The 15,550-nt window shown below is 33.3% G+C and overlaps 1 protein-coding gene across 6 annotated transcripts; it reads right to left on the reverse strand.

Moving 5' to 3' along the window:
• Window positions 1-290: 290 nt before the first annotated feature.
• Window positions 291-14,220, reverse strand: LOC107429338 (uncharacterized). 6 transcript variants are annotated; one of them, XM_016040009.4, is made up of 26 exons: window positions 13,696-14,216; window positions 12,386-12,498; window positions 12,161-12,287; window positions 11,723-11,821; window positions 11,579-11,647; window positions 11,341-11,475; window positions 11,029-11,097; window positions 10,178-10,233; window positions 9,879-10,038; window positions 8,756-8,926; window positions 7,916-8,000; window positions 7,425-7,658; window positions 7,232-7,326; window positions 7,079-7,121; window positions 6,845-7,002; window positions 5,730-5,840; window positions 4,765-4,833; window positions 4,384-4,527; window positions 3,798-3,872; window positions 3,534-3,710; window positions 3,346-3,431; window positions 3,126-3,180; window positions 2,030-2,155; window positions 1,548-1,661; window positions 781-897; window positions 291-685 (listed from the first exon to the last, which is right to left on the reverse strand). In XM_016040009.4, the coding sequence occupies exons 1-26, from the start codon at window positions 13,810-13,812 to the stop codon at window positions 620-622; spliced, it is 2,871 nt and encodes a 956-aa protein (XP_015895495.3). In that variant the 5' UTR covers window positions 13,813-14,216; the 3' UTR covers window positions 291-619. The 6 variants fall into 6 exon arrangements, 5 of the variants coding, with proteins under 5 accessions (XP_015895495.3, XP_015895496.3, XP_060669218.1 ...); XM_016040010.4 differs by having other exon boundaries at window positions 8,756-8,923; window positions 13,696-14,215; XM_060813235.1 differs by lacking the exon at window positions 4,765-4,833 and having other exon boundaries at window positions 13,696-14,217.
• Window positions 14,221-15,550: the final 1,330 nt, after the last annotated feature.

The following is a 15,550-nucleotide window of genomic DNA, read 5'->3' on the forward strand; positions in this document are numbered from 1 at the left end:
CTGCTTAAATAAAGCCTTTTTAAAAAAAAAAAAAAAAAGTTTAAACGATTCCAACAATTTAAATATTATAATTAAGGGGCTCTATATTGACTTGCATTTTGGATTCTATCATTTTCCCTTGGATCTCGTATGACAAAAAATAAGTAGCCATTTTTTTTTTTCGGTGGTGCTTGGGAAGGAGATAGAGATGTCGATTTTCAGTATTTCTGTTGGTCACATTCAGCAATAATCTTTTCCGCTATCGAGAACTGCATTCGGGAAAAAAATAACTCCAATGCTTCTCACAAAAATTAAGAAAGAAACATAGTTATAAGTAAATTTCTATGAACTCGACTATGAACATTCTCACCCTGTTATTTTCATTTCCGTCTTTCAGTTTTCCCAGAAAGGGACCAATTGAACAACTAATGCTGCTGTGTTTATGTTCCAAAATCACAAATCAGTGGCATTTACATTTATCCTATATTAGAGAAACAAGTTAGGAAGTTGCTGTTAGACTTGTCTTTTTAATCAATTAATTTGCACCTCTGCGTATGGAGATCCAAGGAGCTGAGTGTCCTGCCATATGAATATATATACCCAACAAAACCACTTGTTCCAGTAAAAATCGGAATCAGCATCACTGGCGTTTCCTTTGGTAGAGTGAATAGCCAACGAGGGCAGACATTAAAAATGTCCATAATACCTGCAACAAAAAGATCACATAAATGATTTCAGACAACAAAAATAACTTTTTTCTTGTAAAATAGTAATAAATCAGAAAAAAAAAAAGGGTATTACTGTATTGATCATGTGCCAGCGTTCAAGCCTTTTAATCCTTGATTGCATTTCTTCAATAACCCCCTCCAATGGAGAAACATCCCTACTTGGCGACGACTCTGAAGATGAACTGCAACCCTGTTTGTTCCACCAAAATATATCCACTCACAATTGGCAACAGGTTACGAACTTAATGCAGCAGTAGAAAGCCTTGGCTAACTTAGGCCCTGTTTGGCATAGCTTATGCTTATGCTTCTGCAGAAGTGCGCTTCCTACAGAAGCTACTCTTAACTGGCTTTGATTAGAAAGTACTACTAACCTCCAGAAGCACTTCTTGAAAATTGTCCAAACACTTCCAAAAATAGTTTTTTAAGTCTCAAAACCTGGTTTTAGCTTTCCAGAAGCTATGCCAAACAGGGTCTTATCCCCACAAGTTCTACCGTGGCAAGTAGAAAGTAGTGCAAAGTAGCAAACTTCTAATATGATGAATTATCTAGAATACTATCGCATGCAAAGTGAACAGCTTGACGACTCCATTTACTACAAAATGGATGCCCGTTTTCTGTGATATAGTTCTTGTCAAATTAAATAAATAGCCATCAGTTTTTCTAAACACATAATTATTGTCAGATTAATATATAGCTTGACCAACTGATACACACCCAAACATAAACTATAATGGCTATGGACATGACCTTGGAAATAGTATTTCTATTAGCAATTGTTGCTCATTGCTCATTTAGCTTCTCACAAGTAAATATAATCCCATTAAATTAGTAGCAAAGTACCTGAGATTGAATAAATTCCACAAGTTCCTGCAACCTTCCAGCCTGCTGACTGTGAATGCCAGCACTACTTCTTTCTACTGCTGGTAACCTTTCCAGAACTATTTGAAGGTAACTCTGCAATTGAAATGTCAATAAATCAGATAGCATACAATATATGACAGGTTTTGGCACCAGATTTTTTAGTGGAAAAGGAGCTGGAAAACAATCCCCAACCCCCAATAAACTCATGCCTATGCCTATTCTGCCCCCTTGACATGTTTTTTCAAGTATAAAACCTAATTTAATAAAGGTGTTTTCCCCTTTCTAAAAGGCTTTTGAAGTTTAGCCATCTTGTTGTTTCTTCTAATCCATTATATTCAAAGAAACGACTATAATATAAATCTCAAAAGAACCCTAAAGCCATTCCATCATTTAGCTCATCCCAATAGTGGCAGGGTGGAGTAGGTAGCCCATTTGACCGGCTAGTACAATCAAGGAATTACCTTTGTAGTATATGAACCATCCAGTTTGAGCATTGAACCAGCAGCTGCCACAGCCTCTTTGTTAATCCCCTTGATTTGTAGGTAAGGACTAGGGGAATCTTGTAAATGATCGACCTCGATTAAAATCTAAATCAGATGTTCAAAATTTAATTGCAATATAGACTTCCATAACAAAACAAAAACAAAAACAAAACCCACAAACTATGGGAGATCCGCCCCCAGCAAAATTATTTAAAATAAATAAATAAATAAAATTATAATAATCAATTCATAAGAAATGACACCACTTAAGACAGTGGCATTGGATAAAGAAAATGATCACATTACTAAAAAGCCTAGAGTTGTTACCAATATATCTGAACCATGTAAATATAGACTGACAAATCTATGGTAGGCATCAAAAGAAGGGTTATATAAATTACACATCAAATGGTGGCATAGATCTGATGAAAATAATGGCTTCGCAACCATCAAGTCTGAAATCAATCATACATAAAGCCAACCAATTTTCTTTTTCTTACCAACATTGGCTCAAGATAAGGAATAGCATATAAAAGCCCATGCATGTTTCAAGTATATAAACACTCAACTGGGAATGAGATATATCAATGTTATAACTCTCACCAATCATAAGAGCTCAAGCTAAAAATTGAAATAAGGAAAAATTAAGGGCCAAAAAGAAAAGTATGGTCATTGAATTTGTAGCCATGCAGAACAAAGCTTGTTGTGGGAATTAGGAATTGGAAACAATCATGCTATGCAATCAGGTCCAGATATTCCTCAGAGTCGACACCCTAAACTAGTCAGATTAAATACCATATGGCAAAGATAGATCAAATAAATCTCCAAGTTGGATGAGTACAGAATACAGGTTATAACAACAATTTGTGATTCCTTTTATTCTCTTACTCAGGTGAGACCCCTTTGGTGATTCTTTTAAGATCTTTTACCATAAAGAGAAAAGAAACTGGAGAAGAAAAAGAAGGAGAAGAAGAACAAGAGGGGGGAAAAAGCATGCACACACACAACCAACACCACCCAAATATAGAATGCATAAAATTTAGCAAAAAGTAAGTCTCTTTGAAAATCATCTGACCTTTCCATCTTGGTAGATGAATGCAGATGCTTCAATATAAGCTACAGCTTGATACCTAAAATACAAATGCATATCATCATTTAACAGGATGCTTCAACCACAGGTAATTAAGATTCACAAACTGTACAGCATGGTGAAGAACAAAAGGAAAAAATGATGTGATGCTATTAGAAGACTTATCATGGAATAATACAGAAAATTAAAGAAACAGGCAGCTTACCCAAGGTTAAGAAGGCCAGCAACCGTACTAATGCTAATATCAAAATCCACTTTAGGTTGAATGATGAAATTTCCTTCTCTAATAGGCTAGAAAAATAATTCAAAAGAAATTCATCAAGTTACTGCAGTTTTAGAGAATAAGAAACATAGCTATTAACAGAAAAATTCTAAATAAGTTTTACTACAAACCTCACGTATAAGCAATGCAAATCTGCCCTCACATATTCGAACCCGTATACAATCACTCTCAGCTAACTGCCCATTAGTAGGAATTCCAGGAAGTTTCAAATATATATCAATGAAATTCTGAACAGAGCTGCAGAACTTTGCCGGATCTAGAATTTTCAAAATATCTTGATAAGCCACCTGTTACCAATTTGGACGTCCATAGAGATATGTCATACACAAAATCACATTACATGAGTTTTAAGAAAGGCATAATAATCCCCTCACCTGGCGGTTACTCTTCAACACAAACAATGAGCTCTCAGGGGAAAGCACAGGATCAAAGTCATTTCGAATTTTAAGCTGCATTGTGATGAGAAGAAATAATATCATTTCTATAATACAAATGTAAATTTATTTGCGTACATAAGCATGCATGAAATTGGGAGGAAAATTCAAAAGACCAAATTTTTTTATGAATCGACTATACTGTTGCTTCTGCACCAATGCTGTGTACAAATCTAAGAAACAATAACGCTTCCACCAGACTTATAGTGTGTGTATCAAAATTAGGTGGAATATCCAAAATTCTTAAAAAATTACCAATCTATTTCGAGTCAAATCTTAAGAAAACCATATTCCTCGTTAGCTAGGTACAATCACCAAATTAATTCTTCCTACTTCTAGAAAAGCGCTGGAGTTTATTAGAGAAGGTTTAGTTATAAACCAGCTCAAACTCTCAAAATAAATGCTTTAATGACTTGACATGATTAAAGTCGAGACCATGGAATTATTCCTCAATAACACAAACAATGAAAAGACTCCACTGATATAAGTGAACATGTAAGCATCTAAAGGTTGCAAGTCCACTAACATGTGCAGCAACAAGATGTGGTTCAATGTGCTGCTGGAACATTGGAAACACTGTCATCATGATCTCATTCTGGGACATAAAGCACCCCACTCTACTTTTATCCCTTTGGACCCTGGAAATCAGATGTGAATGAACACCCCCAACCTGTTTTTTGCAAAAGATGGAGTAAATTAAAAAGGAAAGTATTCATAGATAGCCTTTTTTATCATCAACTGAAACTAACATTAAGAAACAGAAAAGCTGATAAAGAAATACATGCATATTAAAGCCATAAAATTCAATAGGACGTTATCTTCACAACAGCAATCAACCAAAAAATATATAAATTAATCAAATACATGTATATTAGATCCTTAAATGTTAATAGGAGGTTATCCTTACAACAGCAATCCACAAGTCCAGTGATTTTCGAATATCAGGATGTAAAGCATAAACTCCTTCAAAAATAATCTGCTCAATAAAGAAAAGCAGTTTATTAATATACAAAAGAAAAAATATATATTAACTATCATAACTCATTGATATACTCAACAATTTAACAAAGTAACACCAAGTTCACCAACCATTCACGGATATCTGATCAGAATTTGGATGACTTGGCATCATAAGTTTAAATTTCAAGTAATGCGGAAAACAATATTTTGATTACTTTTATTCATCTGTTCATAACGAATGACCCTCAAACATTCAAATGTTTCAACAAAATTTGGCTCTTTCATTGGAAATTTTCATTGTCACTATGATTTTAGTCTTTTGATTTTATGCATTCTCTTAGGGTATGAAAAGATCCTTTGTATAAGTTCATGGTGTTAAACAAAGTTGAAGTGTAAAAAGTGTCTTCAACTTTGTCCCTTCCTCTAATTTCTCTCTCCTTTTAAGGATGGAAATATAATTAATTGAATACAGCAAAGTTTAAATTATGAATGAAATAGGTTAATTTTTTTTCTCTTACCCTCTGTTCTCTTTATTTTCCTATTACTGATGACCACTTTTATCATGATAAAGTGGCTTGAAAAACTACTGTTTGGTGTCCCTCATAATTTTATCATTTCCTCTCCTCCCTAAAATATTTCTCAAAATGTCAGAAAAGTTCTCCTATTGATACTATTGCAGAACATCATACCTGCAAGTTAGATGTGACTGCTTAGACAGATCAAACTCCAAAATTAAAATGAAACCCTTGACTCAAACCATCCACCAAATTAATCAATAAAATGCTAGTCTCTCCCCCTCTATTTAGTTTTTTTTTTTTTTAATTGTTTTTTGATTCCATGAAATATCATGTCACTTTATAGCAAAGCAGAGCAATATGAAACAAAGCAATAGAAACAAGTATGATAACTGACCACTCCACAATCTTCTGAAACTTCAAGTTCCTTGAAGCCACTACGGGCACCTGTCTCTAAGTCAAATATGGGTACTTTTGTTTTGCGTCCATTCCTTATGTCACTAATATTCTGCAAATGGTGTGCAAGATATTAATACAACCTCAAGTGAACATTTTTCTGATAAACACTACAAGATATAATGAATAATAACAGCATAATGTATCTATTTGAAATCAAGGAAATCAAATCCTCATTATGGCTATAGGGGGCAGGCAGTGGCCCTTCCCCTCCCCACTTTTTTCAAAGTTTGGTGAGTCTGCAAATACATAAATGCTTTATTAGGTTTTACATAAATTGTACTGGAAACTTGGAAAGAAGATAAATGACCCTAAAATTAATGTATTAGATAAAAGTGAGCACAATTTAGATAAGCGCACATGAAGAAAGTTTGCTATATGAGCATGGTAAAGTAGAAATTAAGTAATTGTACGTTAACGAAACATAAACTGTAGGAGTTTGGTAGACAGCATTTTCTACACGCTCTAAACTTGGATTATAAATGACAATGGGCACAAAGAGAGAAATTGCATGGCAAGAGGCACAAGTCTCATATTCATTGCACAAAGAGCCTAAAAAAAGACTTGAGAAGTCCTTCCGAAGGACAATCTGTAGATGTTCAAAAGATCCATAAAAACCTCAAAAAAACCACAACTATGACATTAACCTAGCCGTCCTCCCTTAAACTCTAACCCATAAAAGAGAGAGAAAAGAAGAATATGAAGCTTGGATTATTCATAAATTCTAACCCTAAAAGACACAATTCTGGCGTAAATTACAACTAATTAAATAAAAAAAGACAACCAAAATATAGTCTTCTTTAAGATTTTGGTTTTGTACAATGGAAGCAATAGCAACTTGTACTATATAGCTGATGATACAAGGCCACTACAATGGTTGAACAGTCATGCACTTGACCATAAAAGCCTGTTTTCACCTAACTTCCTTACAATTCACAGTCTCTATATATATACAGTAGTCAATCTGACAGACCATCTCACAACAATCAAATACAAAATGAAGAAAAATATGCAATGTTACTAAATGAGAAATACAAAGGAAAAACAGAGTCTTACTTTTGAAAGCAAAGATAAATCAATCGAGCTGAAGTCATCATACTTGAAGTCCTTTACTTGTTCAGATTTATAATATGTTTCAAGGGAAACTACTTCACAACCAACTATATTTGCCATTTTGTGAGCCAAACTAGTCTTTCCTGATCCGCTTGGACCTCCTGCAACGACAAAAACATTTGAACTGGCAAAAAAGCTGACAAACTTAACTACAAGAAAAGGGGACTCCTATATTACCAATTCCAACTAAAACCGGGAAGCCTTTATTCTCCAGCAAAGCCTAAAACAATTAACGGAACATTAATTCTGATCCAGATGTATGTTAAATATTTTCTTCTATTTCTGATAATGGGAGTTCAACATGATTTCTAATTATCTTAAAAATGTTACCTGTATTGCTTGCACAGAAAGAAGCAATCCCCTATCAAAGTCATATGAATCAGGCATTGGAGCAAGTTTTATGGTTTCCCTGAAAGTGGAAGGATCTGTGGTTGCTTCATGATAGAAGTCTAACATAACAAGTTGCAACATATTGAAGAGATATTTACTAAAGTGAAATAATAGTCTCTAATCAAAGAGATACCTATGGCTGATCTATCAGCAGAAGCTGTATCTGGCAAAATGAAATGCCACGTTGCCAATACAGGTTCCATTTTAGATTTTGTTGGAGATCGAGTCCACGGTTGAGATAGATCCTCAAGCCCCATAACAAGGTTTGGACTAACACGAATTGGCCTTGGAGCAACAATTGTTTTGTCTTGATTAGTTCTTGGAGATGTACTAGACAAAGGTGGGGGTGTATTAAGACGGGGGACACCTGTGCAAGCAATAAACATATTTAAAATCACATTAAGGAAAATGATAATAAATTAGTCAGCTATGGCAACTCAATAACACAGCATTCTTGTTTCATCAAATGATACAAACACCAAAAGGAGCATAGCCCAATTATACAAATTTATCAAGAGAAACAAACTAAAGCACATGAGACCTTCCATGATAAAGAATTTGAAAATTTCAGAAAGTGGAACAAAAACTCATTATATGCCATGGAAAAGAAATCAAGCTTGCAACCTATAGTCTCAATATTCATTTCCAGATATGATTTAGTGATCCAAGGTCCATTGATGCCCATCTTCAATGCTTCTTTTCCAACTGTCTACAAAATAAGAGTAACCCATTGAATTTTAAGCTTTAGAGACAAGAAAATCAAACATCAATAGATTAGACTTCAGCAACAATATCTCCAATCATTTTCAACCATATTCAAAACGAAAAGATCTTGCTCCTTAACGCAAAGTAGTTATCAAACTTATAACAGCAGACATTAATATAATTCCGAATGTTTAAAGCAAGCATTCATAAATTCAAAAAAGACATTAATATAAAATATTTCCATGCTTCAGAGCTGTCATATATAGATGACTAATAGATACTGATATTAAAAATATTGTGAATTATATCATTGAAAAGGAAGGAAAAAATAAATCAAGATTCCAAATCCTACTTTTGAGAATCTTGGATACTTTGTGACAACTTAGTGCACCCTCATTTTCTATTTCCAGCACAATGGCCCAATCCCAAAATAAAATTTTTCAAGCTACCCCATGGGACATGTTTCTGCATTTTCTTTTTGTTCCGGGACAGGAAAGAAAACCCTTTTTCTACCACCATTCAAGTCCACTAATCCTCCATTATATACACAAAAGACTCTTCTAATCAGGTAAAACTATTTTTTATTTCAAATGGAGGACAATGAATTATTTTCCTCATATATCATAATAAAAAATAATGGACAAAAATATATGAGCATATGATGCGATAACCAGTGTCATATTAATATTAAACCTTTCAAAAAGGAAAATGGCAGGTATCCAATTGTTATATAATAAGTTTACTATAATGAGTCCATACTTTCCTATCTGTGCCTCTCAAAACCAGGAATCTCTCATCGCCAAGAGTATCAATAGTTTCAACTGATATTGAGATGTAGCCATTATTGACTGATGTAGAAGCTCGTTTATAACTGACAACGACAGTGTAACCCAAATCAAGTAGCCCACCTAAAGTCGTCCGTCCAACCTGCTTTTTTAATGTTAACAAAAAGGAGGATTAGTAAGAAAAGCACTCGATTTTATTATATATTAAGATAGCATAAAAATCACAATTATCCAAAAAGGATGCCTTTTATATAATTTGAGATAGGAAATTTGTATTCCCTTCAATATAAAATAAGATTAAACATAGAAGGGAAGGGATGATGGGCACCCAATTCCCACTACATTTACAGATGATGAACTGAAGACCCATCTTGCAACGTTTAGCAGCAACGTAATAATTACTAAGAATACAAAAGAAGACTGTAGGCCATGATGTGAAGTCCATGTGTCAGCTGACAATTTACAGTGGTATGAAGCCCATGGAGGATCATACCAATTATACATCTGCCAAGTTTATGGACTTAAGTTTGTTTTAATTCTCACTAAGCAGGACTGAAACTGAAACATATGGCTTCCCACAGCACCCCTAATGTAGCATAACAATGTGGAATGCAACCTTCCAGACAAAAAGAGAAAACCACTTTTCATGCAGTTTGTGGTCAAATTAGCAAAGGCATAGTTCTGCAGCTGGGATAGATCGATTTGCAAAAGGGTAGATTAGATATGCAAAGTTCTTTAAATTTTTTATTGAAGTTGTTGAAGATTATTATTTTTTTTTTAAGGAAAACGGGAATACAATCATTATTTTGGAACAAAATCAATATACAAGTATATTTCAGATACTGAACCTTTTATAGGGAACAGTAGGACTCATTTATATTAGTATCAAAAGTAGCGAGACAACTCATGACATTCTCACTAACAATTTCCCTGCTGTCCATTCATATCCAACTAAACAACACATCATTCAAGTATGCTAAAGGTTACACGTAAAGTAAAGAACTAACAGTAAGCATACATGTAAAGTAGAGATTAGCAGTGATTTCCTAAAACTACAAAATTTTTATAACAGAATCAACTACTTAGACATGCCTCACCTCAAACTCAGCTTTTGGCCTGATAATGAAATTTTTGTCAACAATCCTCTGATCACCAAGTGATAGATAATATCTAATACCAGATTGGCGCACCTTGATCCAGTCATTTATCCTTGCTTCTTCACTTGCCGAAGGAGGTCTAAGGTACATCTCATAAAAGCTGCAAGAAAAACTCTTTTTATAGCACACTCATTGCAATAGAAGCTCATGAAAAATAAAATAAAAAATCTGAAAGTTTTTATCACAGCTAAGAACTGGTTAGTCAAGCAAGCTAGGAATTAATCTGCCTATGAACTCACTTATCTGTTTGGGGCTCATAACCTTCTAATAAATAAGCTGAATGTCCATCTTGTGCCTGTAACAAGACTCAAATTTAGTCTAATTGAGTCAATTTACTCAATGCATGTCATGAATTATACAGCATCCGTCACCACAAATTGTTAGTAAAAAATTAGTAGGAACCACATGCCAGAAAAGAAAAATCACTATAAGATATTTCAGAAAAGCCTAACTAATGTAAGAAAGTGTATGGCCACACTCCCAACCGGATCCAATCCAAGAATAAATATAAGACAACTATATCAGGCAAAGATCAGAGCCACATACAGTTGCTTATCCTAGCAAACTTGGATCCATTATAAAAGTCTTGTTTCCTAAACTATTTGAGTTCCATAACATCACAGTGAGATATAAGGTCAAGTATTAATGGCAGGACTTTCGAAGTATTAATTAAATCTGTCAAATGTGTGTTTGCATTAACCTCACACACACACACAGAGTTCGCTCACTTTCTTAAGCTTTTGGGATTGTGACAATTAAAAAAGGGAATAGAGATTCAGTTGTCTGTCCAGTTTTATGTTTGAACCACAGTAGAACCTCATTTCTAATAACTTATTGTTCTGTACTTGTAAGGCCTCCTTTCTGTCTTGTTATTGGCTCTGAAATGCAAAGAGGGTGTAAATGTGTTCATTTCATATAAAAAATAATAATGGACCCACTTCATAATAGCTTAAGCTCTTGGGTTTAAGGCAATCTAACAAAATCATTTGCCATACCGAATAACATAGCTACAAAAGACCGTAAGTGAGGAGGCCCTTTTCTTGCATATTAAGACCAAATATCAGTTGATAATACATGAAGCATTACAGACCTCAATTCTGCATTTTAGCTTGTAGATTGCCTCACGAAATGATGAAACAAAGCTATTGTTAATTCTAATCTGCAACATAAATCCAATGCAAAGAATTAACAGAAAAATATCAGCAGCAGTGAAAACCCAGAAAATTATTCGAGGGAGAACCATATGATATATTGTTCAGATCAGGAAGGAATATAAAATTTGAGCGTTACATGCGAACAAAAACATTAGAAATCGAAAGATATCATCAGATAAAGGGGGATACCCAAAAAGGCACAGCCCAATTTTTCCAATTTTTAGAGGAAAAAGCAGCAGAACATGAACCTGTGCATGATGAAGGTCTGGCTCAATGTGCTTTCTAAACAATGGGAAAATGCTGTCAATAAGGTAATCAAGTGAACAAGAATCCCCGATATCATATTGAACTTTAGAAAGAAGACTAAAATGAACACCGCCAACCTGGTATGAAAGAAAAAAATATGAAGCATTCTGTCACATTTTCACTAAATACTGAAAAACTTAAAAGCATAAGCTGAACCAAGCAAAAGGATTAAGAGTCTACCACTGCAACTCGAATATCAAGCAGAGAGCGCAGTTTTGCATGCAGAGCATAGGTACCATCAACAATTACCTACACATCAAGTATCAAAAATGAACCTAATAGACATCATGGTTATCATACAAAATGAAATTTCGATATCCTTACCACCCCAGAAGAAGCACTCTTTATTCTTTTCGAACCAACACGTCTCTTTTGATCATAATCAAACACTGGGATCAATGTATCCTCACCTTTTGTCAAATCCTAATTTCAGCCAGGGAGAAAAAAAAAAAAAAAAAAAAAAAAGAGGGGGTTGTAAGGCTGTTACTAAATACATAAACACAACCACCGCCTAGTAAATAATACAGATGTAACTCTCATTGCACTTTGTTTTTCATTTCTAGAGCACCAAAAGACCTTGTGGTTTCAAAGGTTTAAAATGGTATGCAGTTCAGAGATTATAGCAAATCAGAACCTTGAAACTCTTTTAATACAACTCAAATAACAAAACCAGTAAACAATTATCCTCGGCAGTCCGAAATGATTCAGTCTAATAAGGCATATAAAATAGATCCCCGTTACAAGAAATAAGCAGATGCAAACCTCAAGATTTTGGACTAGGGTATCAAAATCTATTGAATCGAAATCATTCCCTTCATCAACTCCAGCACGGTAGTTTTCCATTGATACAACAGTACAACCAATAACAGATGCCACCTTTTCTGCTAAGCTTCAGGGACCATTAAATTTACATTAAAAAAAAAATCTTAGCATGCATAAAATAAGTCAAGCAGCAAATGCTTTTCTTCCAAAAGAACTAATATATACCTTGTCTTTCCGGAACCACTTGGACCACCAATGCCAACTGTAACAAGACCCTCCTTTCTCTCTCTAAGTTCTTGGATGGATTTTACCAACAAATAATACCCGTGATCAAAAGACTGCACCATTTCAACATAATCAGGTGTTAAAACTCCCCATAAAAGTTCAGAGAAACATTCATTACAACGGGCAAAGGAATTAAGATAAAGTAAATCAATTCCACTCACTTTTGAACACAAACTATTTTGATAATAGTCAATTTCCACCCAACACAACAGTTAAAACTACATAAGCTGCAAAGTAATTATCATGCGAAGCAACATTAACGGTAAAAATAAACACATATATACACTTGCAAGTATATAAGGGGCATCTAATTGATGTATGCTAATTTTAGCAATTGAAGAACTACATACAGCTAATTTCCAGATAACCAATAGGCCGCTAACTAGAGAATATAATAGAGCAGATTACCAATATGTTGACAGTATGACATGCTTACATTGGTCAAGTGCTCCTAAACATTGTGTGAATCTCAAGCTTGTGAACAAGAATGTAATGGCCAACAAAACTAAAGCCGGTGTCTAACCCACAGATGACTAACAGCTCACTTCTGGCGAAAAAATAAATTAAAACAATGACATTTTTATTAAGGGAAAAATTTACACTAGAGAGTTACCGTAACTCTATCCCTCTCTTTATCAACTGAGCCAAAGCTCAAGAAGAATAGACAATATAAAATAAAAACGAACATTTGTTTCCAATTTCAAGTTATGGAGTAGCTTGTTAGCCAAATTTTCACCTATCATTCATCTGAGAGTTATAGCCATAGAAAAGGGAAAATAAAAAAAAACCAGGAACCAACCATCTACGCATCATTTGCCAAGCGCACATTATCATAAATTAGCTTTCTTATTAAAGTATAAATTAGCATCCTCATTTCTCCATAATCCAATTTCAAAACACATATCACTTCCATGAGGAGGGTTATTTCCCTATACCCTATAGGCAAAATTAAAAGCGGCAAAACAAAAAAAATTGCAACCTTATTGATGCAAAGACGTCAAAAACAAAAATTTCCACTGAACCAATACAAAAGAAGAGGGAAAGATACTAACTCCAGAAAATAACTCGTAACTGCAAGAACCCCAATTGAGAAATACAAAAATAAACCCATTTCAGAAACCAAATTCTACAAAGCAACAAAACTGGAGGGAAAAAAAAAAATGAACATGCAAAGCATAGCTTGAACACCCAAATAAACCAATAAAAAGAAAAACCCAAAAGCATGTATTTTTCGTGGTGGGTTAGCCTACCACATGGAGTGGAAGCGATTGGAGGATGGAAGACGATGAAGAAGAAGTGGAGGGTTGCTGTTGGAAGTAGTCACGGCCTCCTTCTTGGAAGACCCGCTGTACAACTTCATCGTCCATAGTGAGGGGATGAGGATGGATTCCAAAATATGAAATATCCCCAATACCAACTCTACACCTTCGCGTTTGTTTTGCTTTGCTTTGCTTGTGAAAGTGAAGGGAATCAATCAAATTAATTAAAGAAAGAGAAAATCCATAAATACATAGAATTTTGATAACTGATGAATGATGATATGGATTGATGACAATATGACATATGGGTTTCTTTTTTGCTTTGCCTTTATGATTACACTTCTCTATGCTTTCTTGCCACTCTCTACTACTGCATACCCCTCTTTGCTTGTTATATGTTCTCTTTCCCAAACTCCCAATTGTTAGGTACTACACCTTTTTCCTCTGTTTTTCTCTCCCATGAAAAATGGTTTTTGTTTTTTTATTTTTTTTATTTTTCATTTTTCATTTTTTTTCCTTTAATTTTCTTTTTTTATGTATAATGGAATATCAGCTGTTTGTTCTGTTTTATAATTTATTTTTTTTGGTTGACAATATTCTCAGCCTTAAATTATTATCAGAAAAAAGTCTCAAATAGTTTTTTTCTTAATAATGAATATAACGTCAAATAAAACAATCTCATATATTGTTTATAGTTGCTTTTTTTTTTTTGTTTTTTCTCGCTACATTATTTAAAATTGCTTTTGGTAAAATTTTATTTAATTTTTTTTTTTTATAAGATGTTATTTGCTGGAATTTAATATGGAAAAGTTCAAAGAATCATCAGTTTGACCATTTCTAATTCAAGCTTTTTCTTTTTAAACGGTTTTTAGGAAAGCTTCAAGACTTGCTTGCCAACCTAATTCTTTATATCCTCTCTTATTGTCCAAAAATAAATCAGAAAAGAATTCTTTATACCTATCTTACTATAGAAAAATTATGAAAAAGAGAAAACTATGAAGGACTTACAACAATACAAAAATAAATCATGAATTGAATCTAATAAGACTTACAACAATGCTAAAATCATGAATTTCTTTTTTCTTTTGGGTAAATATTATATGAAGGACTTCTTGGTTCTTACAGTTAATAGTTACAAAGAAAAAGCCTTATGGTTTTTTTTTTTTTTCCCATAATAAAAAAACTAAGATAAATAAATATTTAATATATATATATATATATATATATATATAAGCCAATAGGTTCCGTGTGGATTAAATTTGAGGGGAAAATGTGGTCATCCCTTTAAATTAAAGCCGTAAAATTTTTACCAACCATCAATACACATAAATTCAGTTTCCACATGAAACTCAATTCAAATTTGAAAAGAAAATCTTTGAAAAAAACAAATGAAACGAAGATTTTAACTTTCTTCCTATTTATCTTTTGATTAAGATTACAAGAGCTTATTTAACAAATATACACATATAATTATTTAATTGATTAACATATTAATATAATTTAAATATAGATAAATCAATTTTTAAAAAAATATGTGTAACTAAATATAAACCATTCAAATAATGATATTTGTTCACTTGTTAAATAATTTAAAAGATTAGATGGTGCTTTTAGTATTATTCTTATTATTTTATCAAGACTAAATTTGTCAAAAGTATCAAAATGTTTGTTATATTGAATTAAGTTAGATGAAATTAGACTATTTTAAATTTAGTTGAATTAAGTTGGATGAAATTGAAAGTTAATTGGATTGGATCTAAAATAGGCCAATTTAATTTTTTTCAACGGACAATAATTTACCAAAAAGCGAATGTACAATAATCTAGCTTGTAAAATTTAAAGTTCT

Source organism: Ziziphus jujuba, chromosome 12 (assembly GCF_031755915.1).
Source record: "Ziziphus jujuba cultivar Dongzao chromosome 12, ASM3175591v1".
NCBI lineage: Eukaryota > Viridiplantae > Streptophyta > Magnoliopsida > Rosales > Rhamnaceae > Ziziphus > Ziziphus jujuba.